Genomic DNA, 16207 nt, shown 5'->3' with positions numbered 1-16207 from the left:
TAAGTTTTACGTTCCCTCATAATAAGTTTTGTGTTCCCTCGCAATAAGTTTTGTGTTCCCTCGCAATAAGTTTTCTTCCCTCGCAATAAGTTTTGTGTTCCCTCGCAATAAGTTTTGCATTCCCTCGTAATAAGTTTTGTGTTCCCTCGCAATAAGTTTTCATTCCTCGCAATAAGTTTTGTGTTCCCTCGCAATAAGTTTTGCATTCCCTCGTAATAAGTTTTGCGTTCCCTCGTAATAAGTTTTGTGTTCCCTCGCAATAAGTTTTGCGTTCCCTCGTAATAAGTTTTGTGTTCCCTCGCAATAAGTTTTGTGTTCCCTCGCAATTAGTTTTCTTCCCTCGCAATAAGTTTTGCGTTCCCTCGTAATAAGTTTTGCGTTCCCGCGCAATAAGTTTTGCGTTCCCTCGCAATAGTTTGCGTTCCCTCGCAATAAGTTTTGAGTTCCCTCGCAATAGTTTGCGTTCCCTCGCAATAAGTTGTTCCCTCGCAATAGTTTGAGTTCCCTCGTAATAAGTTTTGTTCCCTCGCAATAGTTTGAGTTTCCTCGTAATAAGTTGTTCCCTCGCAATAAGTTTTGAGTTCCCTCGCAATAGTTTGCGTTCCCTCGCAATAAGTTGTTCCCTCGCAATAGTTTGAGTTCCCTCGTAATAAGTTTTGTTCCCTCGCAATAAGTTTTGTTCCTTCGCAATAAGTTTTGAGTTCCTTCGCAATAGTTTGCGTTCCCTCGCAATAAGTTTTGTTCCCTCGTAATAAGTTTTGTTCCCTCGCATTAGTTTGAGTTCCCTCGCAATAGTTTGCGTTCCCTCGCAATAAGTTGTGTTCCCTCGCAATAGTTTGAGTTCCCTCGTAATAAGTTTTGTTCCCTCGCATTAGTTTGCGTTCCCTCGCAATAAGTTGTGTTCCCTCGCAATAGTTTGAGTTCCCTCGTAATAGTTTGAGTTCCCTCGTAATAAGTTTTGTTCCCTCGCAATAAGTTTTGTTCCCTCGCAATAGTTTGAGTTCCCTCGTAATACGTTTTGTTCCTTCGCAATAAGTTTTGAGTTCCCTCGTAATAGTTTGCGTTCCCTTGTAATAAGTTTTGTTCCTTCGCAATAAGTTTTGAGTTCCCTCGCAATAGTTTGCATTGCCTCGCAATAAGTTTTGTGTTCCCTCGTAATAAGTTTTGTGTTCCCTCGCAATAAGTTATGGAGTGGTGGTGGTGTAGTGGTCTAAACCACATAACTGGTAAACTGTTAATCAGAAGGTTGCTGGTTCGATCCCCACAGCCACCAACATTGTGTCCTTGAGCAAGGCACTTAACTCCAGGTTGCTCCGGGGGGGATTGTCCCTGTAATAAGTGCACTGTAAGTCGCTTTGGATAAAAGCGTCTGCCAAATGCATAAATGTAAATGTACGTTTTGTGTTCGCTTTGGATAAAAGCGTCTGCCAAATGCATAAATGTAAATGTAAATGTACGTTTTGTGGTCGCTTTGGATAAAAGTGTCTGCCAAATGCATAAATGTAAATGTAAATGTACGTTTTAAGTTTTGTGTTCCTCGTAATAAGTTTTGTGTTCCCTCGTAATAAGTTTTGTTCCCTCGCATTAGTTTGCATTCCCTCGCAATAAGTTGTGTTCCCTTGCAATAGTTTGAGTTCCCTCGCAATAAGTTTTGTTCCCTCGCATTAGTTTGCGTTCCCTCGCAATAAGTTGTGTTCCCTCGCATTAGTTTGCGTTCCCTCGCAATAAGTTTTGTTCCCTCGCATTAGTTTGCGTTCCCTCGCAATAAGTTGTGTTCCCTCGCAATAGTTTGCGTTCCCTCGCAATAAGTTGTGTTCCCTCGCAATAAGTTGTGTTCCCTCGCAATAGTTTGTGTTCCCTCGCAATAAGTTGTGTTCCCTCGCAATAAGTTTGTGTTCCCTCGCAATAGTTTGAGTTCCCTCGCAATAGTTTGAGTTCCCTCGTAATAAGTTTTGTTCCATCGCAATAAGTTGTGTTCCCTCGCAATAGTTTGAGTTCCCTCGCAATAAGTTTTGTTCCCTCGCAATAGTTTGAGTTCCCTCGCAATAAGTTGTGTTCCCTCGCAATAAGTTGTGTTCCCTCGCAATAGTTTGCGTTCCCTCGCAATAAGTTGTGTTCCCTCGCAATAGTTTGAGTTCCCTCGTAATAAGTTTTGTTCCATCGCAATAAGTTGTGTTCCTTCGCAATAAGTTGTGTTCCCTCACAATACGTTTTGTGTTCCCTCGCAATACGTTTTGTGTTCCCTCGCTGTAACGTTAGAAAGGAAGTCACGAGAGCTGGATCTAGGTCTCAAAGTTCAGATTAACAGGGCAATCACAGGAACAAAAGAAACATCCACAATGGGAGAAACATAGGAACAGAGAAAACCTCTACGACAGAACTGGGTCAATGGACAGGAGGTCAACACATTCAACAACTGACAATGAATGATAAAACAATAGGGTTTAAATACACAAAGGATAATGATTAAATGACACACAGGTGAGAACAATGAAGTACTGCTGGCAGTGATGAGGGCAGGGAATTATGGGAAGTGTAGTCCGGGACAGATGACAAGGGAGAAACACAGGGCAGACAACAGTGAATCGTGACACTTGCAATAGTTTGCGTTCCTCGCAATAAGTTTTGCGTTCCCTCACTATAAGTTTGCGCTTTGTGTTCCCTCTAAATAATATGATGGCATTTTTGTGCCACGTTTTTTTTTTTTAAATCTACGATTTTGGGAATAAAGTATTAATATTTTGAGAATAGTCATAATTACGAGAATCAAGGCGTAGCCTTATGAGATCATGATACTGAATTATTATATTTAAATAACTTATTATTTTAATATCATAACATTATTATTTATTTTATTTAAAGAACTATATTTTTTTCAAATGTGGCACTCAAACACTGTTGTAGTAGTAAACCATGGTTTTCGCAACCAAACAAAAAATATGGTTAGCCTACAACATTGATTAATAGTTATATATAGATACTGTATGTAAACATTGAGTTGTTACCTGTAGGCCAGTGTCATGCATTCAAACAGGCGGGTGAGAGAGGGGTCAATGCTGAGGCGTCTGGAGCTTAATGGACCGAAACTGTAGATTTGGCAGCCCGGTTTATTAACGGTGCCGAAATCACACACGCTTCTCTTTCTCACGGAGTCACTGTGCGGCGAGGAGACCATAAAGTGCCCGCTGTGGATCACCTGAGCCAGGCGGACTGCTCCGGATCCCGCTGCTGCATCCACACTAGGCAAATGATCATCCGGATCCGAATCAGACTCTGAATCCGGTCCGATCTGGTTCGGTTCTGCAGTCTCAGTGTGTTCCGCTTTAGCCATGGCAGCTGGTCTAATGTTACTCTCTCCTCTCCAGCGGTTCAAATGCGGATCTCTGAGAGAAATGCCATCTGAGGAGTCAGACAGACCACACCTCACCTCAACAGTATGCGCAGTCTGCAAAGCTGCAGGTCAAAGATCAAACGTGTCCAGATGATATAACGATAAAAACTCACTGATTAAAACAGTAGTAGTGAGTTGTCAGAGGTGAGCATAAGGGCGGTCTAAACTCGCACACAAATTAGGTAAGAGTTGATCTCTGTCCCGACTATTGATCCGCAGTAACATGTTGTGCAGATATTTTTAGTCAAGTGCTTTTTGATCCGTAAATATTTCGAGTAAATGTGCACTTTGTATGCAAGGGTGTTTTTAATGCGTACGACATAGGATAGACAAAATATTTTCTAATGTTTAAAGTAAAAACAATTATGAACGTTACAATTTTAAATATGTTTCTATTGTAATTTGATTTCTATTTATTTATTAACGTATTAAAATATACTTATATTATATTTATTTTACACACACACACACACACATCTATATATATATATATATAATATGTTGCTACTGTAATATGATTTTTATTTATTTATTAACATATTAAAATATACTTATATTATATTTATTTTACACACACACACCTATATATATATATAATATGTTGCTACTGTAATATGATTTTTATTTATTATTAATGTATTAAAATATACTTATATTATATTTATTTTACACACACACACACACACACACACACACACACACACATATATATATATATATCAAATATGTTGCTACTTTAATATGATTTGTATTTATTTATTTATTAATGTATTAATATATACTTATATTTATTTTACACACACACATACACACACACACACACATATATATATATAAAATATGTTGCTATTGTAATTTGATTTTTATTTATTTATTAACATATTAAAATATACTTATATTATATTTATTTTACACACACACACCTATATATATATATATAATATGTTGCTACTGTAATATGATTTTTATTTATTATTAATGTATTAAAATATACTTATATTATATTTATTTTACACACACACACACACACACACACATATATATATATATATATATATATATATATATATATATATATATATATATATATATATATATATCAAATATGTTGCTACTTTAATATGATTTGTATTTATTTATTTATTAATGTATTAATATATACTTATATTTATTTTACACACACACATACACACACACACACATATATATATATATATATATATATATAAAATATGTTGCTATTGTAATTTGATTTTTATTTATTTATTAACATATTAAAATATACTTATATTATATTTATTTTACACACACACACCTATATATATATATATATAATATGTTGCTACTGTAATATGATTTTTATTTATTATTAATGTATTAAAATATACTTATATTATATTTATTTTACACACACACACACACATATATATATATATATAAAATATGTTGCTACTGTAATATGATTTTTATTTATTTATTAACGTATTAAAATATACTTATATTATATTTATTTTACACACACACACACACACACACACACATATATATATATATATATATATATCAGATATGTTGCTACTTTAATATGATTTGTATTTATTTATTTATTAATGTATTAAAATATACTTATATTTATTTTACACACACACCTATATATATATATATATAAAAATATGTTGCTACTGTAATATGATTTTTATTTATTTATTAATGTATTAAAATATACTTATATTATATTTATTTTTCCCACACTCATGCACACACACATCTATATATATATATATATATATATAATTATTTATTTATTTATTTATTTTCCAGGACAAATGCAAAGCATACATGCACCAATCATCAAAGCATTGAAGGAAACTTTATAAAAATGTATAAATAAATATTACACGCAGGCTGTCATTTTTTACAATCATACATTTTTAACCTATTCTATATATTATCGTATAAATGTAATTTATTTACGAGTTATACAAAAATGTTAATTTACATTACAAGTTAGACATAACTTTTTCATATAATGTCCAATGAATTATCATGTCTTCATTTCATTTACATTTAATTAATTAGTTTCTAAAATCAAAAAGAGAAAAAAAATCTTCTATACATGTTACAGTAGAACAGTTTTTAAGATATTCCAATCTACTATCACATTTAGCAATTCTTCCAATTTATTTAATTAATTAATATTTAATAAATATCCTTTCCATGCAAAGGAATATATTTAAATGTAATCCAATATATATATATGTGGTTTCAATGTTTGGAAACAATATATTTATTGGAATACATTTAAATCGACAAAGATCCATTAATAATAATAATTTAGAAAATGCATTAAATAAAATTAGACTTTAATAATACATTTGTCATCAAACGTTTATCCAGAGTGGTTGTTTTCAATTTATTTTGATACCTATATTTATTTTTAATTATATTAATCAATTATCCATACAAAGTACAGGTTTAAAAGCAATTAACAACAATACAATGCATATCAAATATAATGCATAAAATAAAATGAATTAATCTGAATTAAATAAATGGACTCCTAAAAAGTACATTTAACAAAAAATAACATAAACATACAATAAATTAAATAAAACATTAACCTCAATAAATAAATAAGATTTAATACGACAAAACGTTTTTGAGTTCGGCTGGAGTGCTTCTGAACTACAAATCCCTTGAGCCTCGAAATAACGTCGCGATGTTCTGACGTCAGCGGAAGGTTAAAAATGGCTGATTGCTGAACAGCTGCATGTTTATATTTGTTTTCAAGGATTGAAAGGCACTGCACGGGTCTTTAGATTTTAATTAATCTTTTCGAATCATGGACGCGGTTCAGAGACACAGATCGATGTACAAAGGCACGACTCCACCATGGAAAGAAACATACAGGAAGGTAAAGATGTTTTGTCACTATTTCGTAAATGGAGGCGATTTATACTTTAAGGGTGCTATATATATATAATACCCCTAAATAAAACCATTTACCAGCAAGGACAAGACCAAACTCTCAATTTAGCCCTGTCATTTCAGTAAACGCACATACAAATTGTGACTTTAACACTAAATCTGTGTGTTTTTTTGATCTGCTGGTTTGTTTACATTTGAAACCTGTAATACTGACAATACATAAATATGCAAAATGGGTTGACTCTACTCTTCTGAATTTAATTATGATCTTACGGTTAACATTTTAATATAGGGGCAATATTGTGATGTTAGAAGTCTGTCGGAGTTGTTCTGGTTTAATGTGAGGTTGTGACAATAATGTGTTGGCCCAGGACTTGCAACCAGAGGGTTGCAGGTTCGAGTCCAGTATGGAGTGATCCATGAACTGCATCCATTGTGTCCTCAAACTTAGTCTGTGTTTTGAATTAAAAACAAATCTGTATTATGTGTGTCCTCAGCGCTGCGTGGAGCGGTTAAAAAACAGCCGGTCGAAGTTACTGGAGAAGTTCAGGCAGATTGAAGATGGTACAGGTGAATCTAAGAGCTCGCTGCTTGTCCAGGAGGTGATGGAGGAGGAATGGAGCGCCTTGCAGTCGTCTAACCAAAGTCTCCCATCGCTGTGGAATGGAAGCGGTATCAGAGATGTGCGTATCCTGTATTCATGCATTTTCATTGTTATTACTCAGTCTCATGTCATTCAAAGTTTATATGATGGACTGACTTTTGTAGAACCCAAAATGAGAAATTTAGCAGAATGTTCACACTGCTCTTATCATATGAAGAAAACATACAGTGACCAGGGGCTTTCAAGCTAAAAAAATAAAATAAAAAAATATTAAAGTAGCGAAGTCTTCTGAAATGATACAGTAGCTTTGTGTGAGGAATAGACCTAATTTAAATAAATATAGCACAAAAGAAATTGAGGCGCATGTGCACCCCCCCAAAAACCCCTCTAAAAAGGTTTGCAGCCCCTGCCCCTCAAAATGTCTGTGCACATCCATGGTGATATGTCTTCTGAAGATATATGACAGGTTCGCTCTTGGCGGGGTTTATGGTGAGTTGTGCGTGGAGGCTACACGCTATTCTCCACAACATCCATGCACAACTCGCCGAGCGAACCACATTATAGCGACCATGAGGAGGTTACCCTCGAGGAGTTGTGAGTGGATGCCATGGAGAATAGTGTGAAGCCTCCACACGCGCTACATCTCCACGGTAACGCGCTCAAGACATGTGATAAGATGAGGGGATTGACCGTGTCAGACGCAGAGGCAACTGAGATTCGTCCTCCACCACCCGGATTGAGGCGAGTCACTACGCCACCACGAGGACTTAAGAGCACATTGGGAATTGGGCTTCCATGTTGGGAAGAAAAAGGATCTCGAAACATGATTCCATGTTGTTTTTAACAAAGCAAATTTTCAAAGCTTGATAAACCGTAAGAGTGTTTGATAATTTTTTATTTTAATGTGAGGTTTTATAATTTTAAGGCCTATGTATTTTGCTATTTACACTTCTAGCTCACTGCGCTGCTATTTTGAGTTGCGTCTGAGGAAATTCCATTGCAATAAACGTTATTTATTCCCACTTACCGACTCCCGACTAAACCCAAAAGTTGACTGGTGCATGCATTAAAATCTACTTGGTGTGTTTAAGATTAGAAACGAGGCTTCAGTGCCTCTGCTACAGAAAAGCTGCACCCCACTGAGAGAAAACGGGAAGCTCCCAAATGAGGTGTTCGTCTAAAAATCTTCATTTGTGTTCTGCAGATGAAAGTATGTCAGACACATCTGGGATGGCATGTGGGAGAGTAAATGATGGTTGGACTATCCCATTAATGGTGTACTTCTACTTTACAGGTCTATACAGCCCAGCACGAATTCGATGAACTGGCAGCGTTTGAAGAAATTCAGCAGGAACTCATAGCGCAAGGTTAGTGCATTTATTCAATGCACACGTCCAGGGCCTTCATGATTATGACATTTGGCTGAGGATTACTTGTCATACTAATAATTGTGATTATGACAATTAATTGTCTGTTTTAGGGCTTTAATGATTGTCATATAAATTGTCATATTTCTTAAGGTGCATGTGTGATTCATACACCTTAAAATGTCATTTTTACATGCACTGCCTGGATAAAAACAAAAGTGCACGCTCTAGTATTTCATTGGACTGCCTTTAGCTTTGATTACAGCATGCATTCACCTTATGCATCATTACAACATTTATTTCCATCCAGAGTTGCATACATTTTTGGCTGAGATCTTGTACTGATGACAGGAGAGTCGAACCTCTCTGTAAAGTCTTCTCCAGCACAAAATATGGATATATGATTTAAAGGCTTTACAAACTTGTGAATGACATGAAAAATAAAGTTTTAAAGATCAAAATATTTCTAAATACTTAAAACCTGGTAAATTTCACATGTACATTGTTGTTTTTTGAACTCATATATATATATATATATATATTTTTTTTATAAAAATACAGTATTTTTAATATATTAATATTATGCAATAGTAAAATATTTCCATCCTAATTTATTCACTTACACACGTTATTTTAATGCCCTTTGATTAAACCCACAAGCCCTTATTTCTCATGAAGCAAAACCTTTGAGAATTGGTTTATCATAATTTTATCACTCCACAGAAATAAATAAGAGTCTTCCTTTGTGTCGCTGCGTGTCTTTAATACCGCGTGAATGAACCCGCTATATGACCAGGAACATTTGCTTTTACAAAGTCATTTAAAGTGAAGCTGGAGCGCTTTCAATTCTTTATTGCTGAAAATTGGCGCTCATAAAAAATCGCCGACAAAAATGTTCTTTGTCAAAGTCGTTTGATCTCCTTTAGCGTACCGTGAGATCACATTAAACTCTAATGATGATGGAGAGGAGACTGTAAGGAGAGGAAGAATTACACCGATCACAGTCCAGATGCACTCTAAACTTTCCAAACCGCTTCAGGTGATGTAGATCGCAAAGTATGAGAAGAATTATAATGCAAAAATACAAAGTAAGTAAATACAGAAGCGCTCTCGTTAAGGAGCTGCTGATCCGCTGAAGCAAAACTTGCCAGCGTTACATCTTAAACGCAGTTATATTTAATGCGTTATCGCTATAATATGGAAGCAGGTCATGTAAATGACTACAAACTCCAAAACGGGCATTTCTCTGTGCGGTCAGCGCCTCTTCTATGAGTTGTGCGAATGTCCCGATCTGAGGGGGAGAGACTGAAACTGCACCGGCTGATACACACACTGTCACGGGACGCTCGTCCCTCGAGTGCACGCGCTTGCTGCAGCCAGATTATAACATGATTGCTCGTTACTTACTGAACCATAATATATGTGTCACTGTGCGTTGGCAATATGCAGCTTTATTAATACGAGGGAGATTGTTTTTTGTGAGTTAAAGATGGATTAAAGTGAACAGAAAGGTGAGAGAGGTGTCGTCTTCACCCCATTATACACTGCAACAAAATGTGTTTTTGATTTGTTTTTGGTTTGACTTGTTTTCCAATATAAATATCTAAAACTCCTTTAAAACAATGTACATTTACTTTAGGAACTATACTGCAGAAAACATTGTTATCTGAAAATGTTGAATATAATATTAAAAATGCTAATATTTTAAATATCGAAAAAGTCCTTTAAATAAGATGCATTGACCAGAGAAGCAGCATATGAGTTATTCACACTTGCTTTTTAGAGAATAGATCTTGAATAGAAGTATATATTTTTTTTTCTTAAGTGCACTTGCAGAATTATAACCAAGTGAAAAATACACTTATATTTAAGATACATTCTCTTAAAGCAAGTCTAAATATCATATTTGTTGCTTCTCAAGAAAATGTATCTTGTTTTAAGGAGTTTTAGACTATTTAAACGAGACAAAAACACTTTATAACAATAGGATTTATTGCAGTGAATTTCTTTACTGAATAAAGATTATAAAAAGTGTTTTTTTTCCCCATTAATTCAGTGAATGTCATTTAGAGGTATTTTTAAAAGATCTTTTTGTCCTCTTATTGTTAGGAAGCACATTTAACACAATCGCAGAATAATCGTTCGATTAATCGATTGACAAAATAATCGTTAGTTGCATTCCTACAATTCACTATCAAAGTCTATATTTGTTTGTTTGTTTATATTTTCGTGGGAGTTTGGTGCAAGCCGCGTCATGCACTCCTCATTTAGCTAGTTCAGCTAAATGACACACAAACGCTCCGTTTATGGCATTTACAGTATAGATTTGCTTAATGCCCTTATTTGGGCATCAAATTGTTTTCGGAATTTCAAGTGCACAATAATCGCGGTTATCCGCCGTTAGAGCAAACGACCTCGAACAGACAATCATTTAATTATAGTGACGGGCCTACACGCGTCTTTTAATCTTTTATTATATCAGGGTAATCGCAGTCAGGGAATCTTAATGTCATTTCCAAAACTGGAAAAGTCATGGAAATTAACTACATTTTGACATTTCTTTAGTAAATATACAGTTTTCTTGTAATGCTCTGCTTGAATCATTTCATTAGTGGAAATTTGCTCTTTAGTGTAGAGTAAAAGTTGGTTCTTTTCAGTCAAACTTGTTCACAAATCAGTCTGAATTACTTATTAGTGAATTGGTCTGAATCTAAATGATTTTTAAAATCCTTTTGCAGTAGTCAAGAATGACTGAACAAAGATTGGAAATTCGCTGGTCGAAAGGTTTGGAAACCCTGTTAAATGCAACCCAAAATTGCAGAGACCCTTTTCTACTATTTTCTATTTCTACTTTGCTCTTGTCTTCCTCAGAGCTCTTGATTCTCGAGGAATATCAGAACAGCATGCAGTATGAAGAACAGTATTTAAATTCAATGCTGGAGGGAATGGAGCAGTGTGGAGAGATCATATGTCCTATATGTCACGCGTAAGCATTCAGGCTTGTTAGAAACCATTATTAGGGGTTCAAGCACGAAGTACAGAATCAAGTAAATCGCACAATTTCTGCTTTAACTGTTGAACTGTCACAAAACGTACAGTTGAAGTCAGAAGTTTAAATACACTTGGGTTGAAGTCATTAAAACTCATTTTTAATGAGCTTTAGCTTTGATTACAGCGTGCATTTACCTTACATTTACATTTACATTTATGCATTTGGCAGACGCTTTTATCCAAAGCGACTTACAGTGCACTTATTACAGGGACAATCCCCCCAGAGCAACCTGGAGTTAAGTGCCTTACTCAAGGACACAATGGTGGTGGCTGTGGGGATTTAACCAGCAACCTTCTGATTACCAGTTATGTGCTTTAGTCCACTACACCACCACCATTCCTGTCGAACCTCCCTGTAAAGTCTTCTCCAGCACATTCCTAAGACTTTCAATACTCTTTCACAATTTGAGCCTGATGAATCTTGGCGTTGTCGTCCTGGAATATGCCTGTGCCGTCATGGAAGAAAAAACCCATTGATGGGATAACCTGGTCATTCAGTACATTCAGATAGTATACTGACTTCTGAGCCTCGACCTGACCGACTGAAGCAACCCCAGATCATAACACTGCCTCCAGAGGCTTGTACAGTGGCACATTGCTTCAAGTGTTTCCCTTCTTACCCTGATGCGACAATTGCTGTAGACTAGGGTAAATCTGGACTCATCAGAACAATTGTTTATAGACAGATTGCTTCACTTTTAATTGACTATATCACAGTTCCAGTGGGTCAGAAGTTGACCCATTCTGTCTCCTAGAGATGAACGTAGTTTGGTTTGAAAAGTGCAAATCAATCCCAGAACAACAGCAAAGGATCCTGTGAAGATGCTGGAGGAAACGAGTAGACGAGTATCTAGATCCACAGCAAAACCAGTCCTATCTACATAACCTGAAAGTCTGCTCCGCAAGGAAGAAGCCACTGCTCCAAAACCGCCATAAAAAGCCAGAATACAGTTTGCAGGTGCACATGGGGACAAAGATCTTACTTTTTGGAGAAATGTCCTCTGGTCTAAAGAAACAAAAATTTACTGTTTGGCCATAATGACCATCGTTATGTTTGGAGGAAAAAGGGTGAGGCTTACAAGCAGAAGAACACCATCCCAACCGTGAAGCATGAGGATGGCAGCATCATGTTGTGGGGTGCTTTACTGAAGGAGGGACTGGTGCACTTCACTAAATAGATGACATCATGAGGAAGGACAATTATATGGATAAATTGAAGCAACGTCTCAAGACATCAGCCAGGAAGTTAATGGGTCTTCCAATTGGACTATAACCCCAAGCACACCTCCAAAGTTGTGGCAAAATGTCTTAAGATCCACAAAGTCAAGGTGTTGGAGTGGCCATCACAAAACTCTGACCTCAATCTGGCAGAACTGAAAAAGCATGTGTAAGCAAGGAGGCCGACAAACCTGACTCGGTTACAGCAGTTCTGTCTGGAGGAATGGTAAAAAATTCCAGCAACTTATTGTGAAAATCTTGTGGAAGGCTCCCCAAAATATTTGCCCCAAGTTAAACCATTTAAAGCCAATGATACAAATACTAACAAAGTGTCTGTAAACTTCTGACCCACTGGGAATGTGATGAAAGAAATAAAAGCTGAAATAAATAATTATCTCTACTATTATTCTGACATTTCACATTCTTAAAATAAAGTAGTGATCCTAACTAGCCTAGGACAGGGAATGTTTTCTACGATTAAGTGTCAGGAATTGTGAAAAACGGAGTTTAAATGTATTTAAACATTTGGTGTATGTAAACTTCTGACTTAAAATGTATATCTCAAATTTAATAAAAATGCGATTTGTTGTATTTATTATTATTACACCATACCGTGAGCTGTGTGTGTGTGTGTGTGTGTGTGTGTGTGTATGTGTGTATGTGGCCACTTTTATTCGAATGGCTATAACTGTTGAAGCGAATGAGAGATTTTTACCAAATTTGGGACACTTGTGTACGGACTCAATCTGAGGACACATTAAAGAAATTGTGCACCTCTGCCACTTGGTGGCGCTATACCAATTACAAACATAAAAGTAGCTCAAGCTATGGAATCATTTGTTCGATCGACTTGAAATTTTGCATCCATTTGTCTTTGCCCAAGATGCCATCAAAGTATGAGGACAGTTGCATATCTTGAAAAACATGGCTGCCATTGACCAATTAAATTTCAGCAGCTATTTGACAAAGGCTGATTGGAATAAAACATGGTGGGCCTCTTTGACTCTTGGCCCAAGAGATAATGATGAAACCTACTTCGGCGAACTAGTCGTAATAGTATGTTGATCTTTTGGGCCTGGCCTTTTTACACAAAAGCTTATAACTACTAAACGACAAATCTGATTTTTTATTAAATTTGGGACACAGATGTGACATGTGATTTTGAAGAAGTGTCCCAAATTTGGTGTAGATCAGACAGCAGGTAATGCTATAACAGCTAGGAATGTTAAAAAGGCCATATCTCTCATTATTAATATCTTTAATCACATGCACTTAAAGGCCCTAGAATGCTTGAACCCTGTTAATTGCTACTTACTTATGTTTTTGATAAGTTCTCATTGTGGTTTTCTCAATTTTGCAGGAATAATCTGACCGTAAACAGCCATTTTACATCATGTCCATGTGGACTTTACATCAACACAATTGTGAGTTATTACAGCACAAAAGGAGATGTTTAGGGAAGATGTTAACTTCAGTCACCATTCACTTTTATTGTACCTTTTTTGCATACAATGAGAGCGAATGGTGACTGACGCTAACATTGTGCCTAACATCAACTCTTGAATCCCACAAAAGAAAGTCATATGGGTTTGAAACAACAATTTGTAATGGTAGTCTGGCCTGATAAACTGCAATGGTTTAAACTGAGATTCATGTTCCCATGTCTCCGCAGGGTAGGAACGTCACATCGGAGGTTTTGCAGAATCTCCTTGAAAGACGCGTCATGGAGCACATGGAGGACTGTCTTCACAACCCCACATTCTCAATGGCCTTTAACACTAATGGGTCACCAAACCTCATGATCAGTTGCAAGGTATTAATACAGTTCACAGTCATGTTCACTAGTTTGGCCAAAGTTAGATTCCTGTGTTCATTGTGAATTCATCTTTGTATTATCTTACTGATTTAGGTGTGTGACTATCTGTCTGTTGTCCTGTGAGCGGTTCATCTGCGCTACAGAATCCTGGTGGACATTTTTAAGTGTTTTGAATATTTTATTTCCTTGAAATAATAAAGATTTATTTTTATCTTTAGCATTCACTACCTTTTGTTTGTGGATGATGCTATAGAGGTACTGAATGACAAACCCTGATGTGTCAGCTAGGGCACTGATTTGTTTGGTTCTAATCAAACTGTAAATAAAAATTGCTTTAATCATGTAACCATTATTAAAAATTTTAACTTCTTTTATTTCTCTTGTGTTGTTTTGGATCAGTTAATGAGCTTGTGTGTTTTTAAAACTACCAGAAAGTACGGAGCCTCTGAGAGGACATGGCGGGAATGTTTGTTTGTTTTAAATCGTTTTGCGTGCACTGGCAATAAATGTACCATGTTTCTACTGCAATAATCATACTTTAACCTTGATATTCATTGTAAAACCATAGTAATAATAAAGGAAAATATTACTATGATAAAATCGTTGTGGTTATTGTTCAGCTAAAAATGCCGCCATATTTGTAGTAAAACCACAGCAACCACAATATTAACCATGGTTAATCTACAGTAAAACCATGGTGACTATGGATGTAGTATACTGTATTAACCATAGTTTTGGCCAAAAATAAGAAAATGGAACCGTCGTATTTACTACTATAGTAAAGCCGTGGTTTACCACAGTAACCATAATTATATACTATGGTGTTTGTAAAACCATAACAAATTTATGAGTTTTATTATCTCTATGGTTTCACTGCGAATATTAAGGTTAAAATATTGTTATTGTAGTAAAACCATGGTAAATTTATTGCGAGGGAACGCAAATTAAAAAAATAAATAATAATCCCGCCATGTCCTCTAAGGGACTCCGTAGTTTCGGGTAGTTTCAAAATAACACTAGCGCATAGAGTGCCGAAGTTATGACGTCACTTTGTAGGCCAAAACGCGGAAGTGAGTTAGCATTTTAGCACTTCCGGTTCCCTCGCCTTAAAGTCTATGGGTTTTTTTTAATGGGTTTTTGCTAAATCGCCTGAAATAAGGTCTGTGGTTAACAAAGCCTCTAAATATTTTCACGTTTTGATCTATGAAATAAAACACACCAGTTATAACCTGCTTGTGGTTTTTTAAACTTTATTGTGTCTTAAAAACGGTGATTGCTAACAAGTTGCTAAAAGGGACTACATCCTTTGGCGGGGACTTTAGACGTCGTCATGACAAAAAGGAAATCTCTCACTAGCCCCAGCCACCAGCCTCACGTTCTTAGATTTAACTGTGTTATGCTTGTTCAGAGATTATTTGTATAGTTATCTTAAATACATAGAACACTATTATAACTCCTCTATCCCTCCCTAGTTTTACTTATCGAGACTCGATAAACCTTGTCCCTCATGCTGGCCCTTACAATACCGGCAAGTAAACCAGCATCTAATCTGCACTGTTCTACATGTCCAGATTTATAGTGGTTCTCTCCTCGATCTATGGTTTTTCTATCGTCTAAGAAAAAGGACATAAGATTGGAAATTGATACGGCCATAGCTAACGTTATTGCTTATGAGATGGTAAAATCGCGGGTTTTTTTCTGGCGAATTAGCAAATGGTATGCAAACATACAATCAAACATAATACAGTGAAAGATAATCTTTAAAGTTTATTTGGGGCACAATGATCAGGCATAATAATCTTAATCGCAAAGAAAATAATATTAAGGTGTAT

The 16207-nt window shown here is 35.8% G+C and overlaps 2 protein-coding genes across 3 annotated transcripts in view; one reads left to right on the top strand and one right to left on the bottom strand.

Annotated features, from left to right (window-relative positions):
• Positions 1-3460, bottom strand: part of LOC127631762 (carbohydrate-responsive element-binding protein) — a 38057-nt gene extending 34597 nt beyond the window's left edge. The window contains exon 1 of the mRNA XM_052110073.1: positions 3006-3460. Coding sequence (XP_051966033.1) covers positions 3006-3331 — 326 coding nt within the window. The 5' untranslated portion in view covers positions 3332-3460. The remainder of the gene's footprint in view (positions 1-3005) is intronic.
• A 1-nt stretch (position 3461) lies between these two features.
• rpain (RPA interacting protein) lies at positions 3462-15963 on the top strand. Of its 2 annotated transcripts, none has more exons than XM_052110338.1 (8): positions 3462-3535; positions 6183-6305; positions 6817-7002; positions 8218-8290; positions 11162-11276; positions 13920-13983; positions 14232-14372; positions 14469-15963. In XM_052110338.1, exons 2-8 carry the CDS (start codon positions 6234-6236, stop codon positions 14496-14498), a joined length of 681 nt encoding a protein of 226 aa, XP_051966298.1. In that variant the 5' UTR covers positions 3462-3535; positions 6183-6233; the 3' UTR covers positions 14499-15963. The 2 variants fall into 2 exon arrangements, with proteins under 2 accessions (XP_051966298.1, XP_051966290.1); XM_052110330.1 differs by having other exon boundaries at positions 3531-3573.
• The last annotated feature ends 244 nt before the right edge of the window (positions 15964-16207 follow it).

The sequence above is a fragment of the Xyrauchen texanus genome, chromosome 3 (assembly GCF_025860055.1).
Source record: "Xyrauchen texanus isolate HMW12.3.18 chromosome 3, RBS_HiC_50CHRs, whole genome shotgun sequence".
Lineage (NCBI taxonomy): Eukaryota > Metazoa > Chordata > Actinopteri > Cypriniformes > Catostomidae > Xyrauchen > Xyrauchen texanus.
The sequence above is the reverse complement of the archived record's forward strand: the minus strand, read 5'-3'. Positions and strand labels throughout refer to the sequence as shown.

Bases quoted from the DNA above. Each gene is read 5' to 3' on its own strand.
- rpain (XM_052110338.1), top strand. From the start codon at position 6,234: ATGGACGCGGTTCAGAGACACAGATCGATGTACAAAGGCACGACTCCA. The intron at 6,306-6,816 runs GTAAAGATGTTT...GTGTGTCCTCAG, and splicing joins GGAAAGAAACATACAGGAAG to CGCTGCGTGGAGCGGTTAAA. The intron at 14,373-14,468 runs GTATTAATACAG...TTACTGATTTAG, and splicing joins ACCTCATGATCAGTTGCAAG to GTGTGTGACTATCTGTCTGT.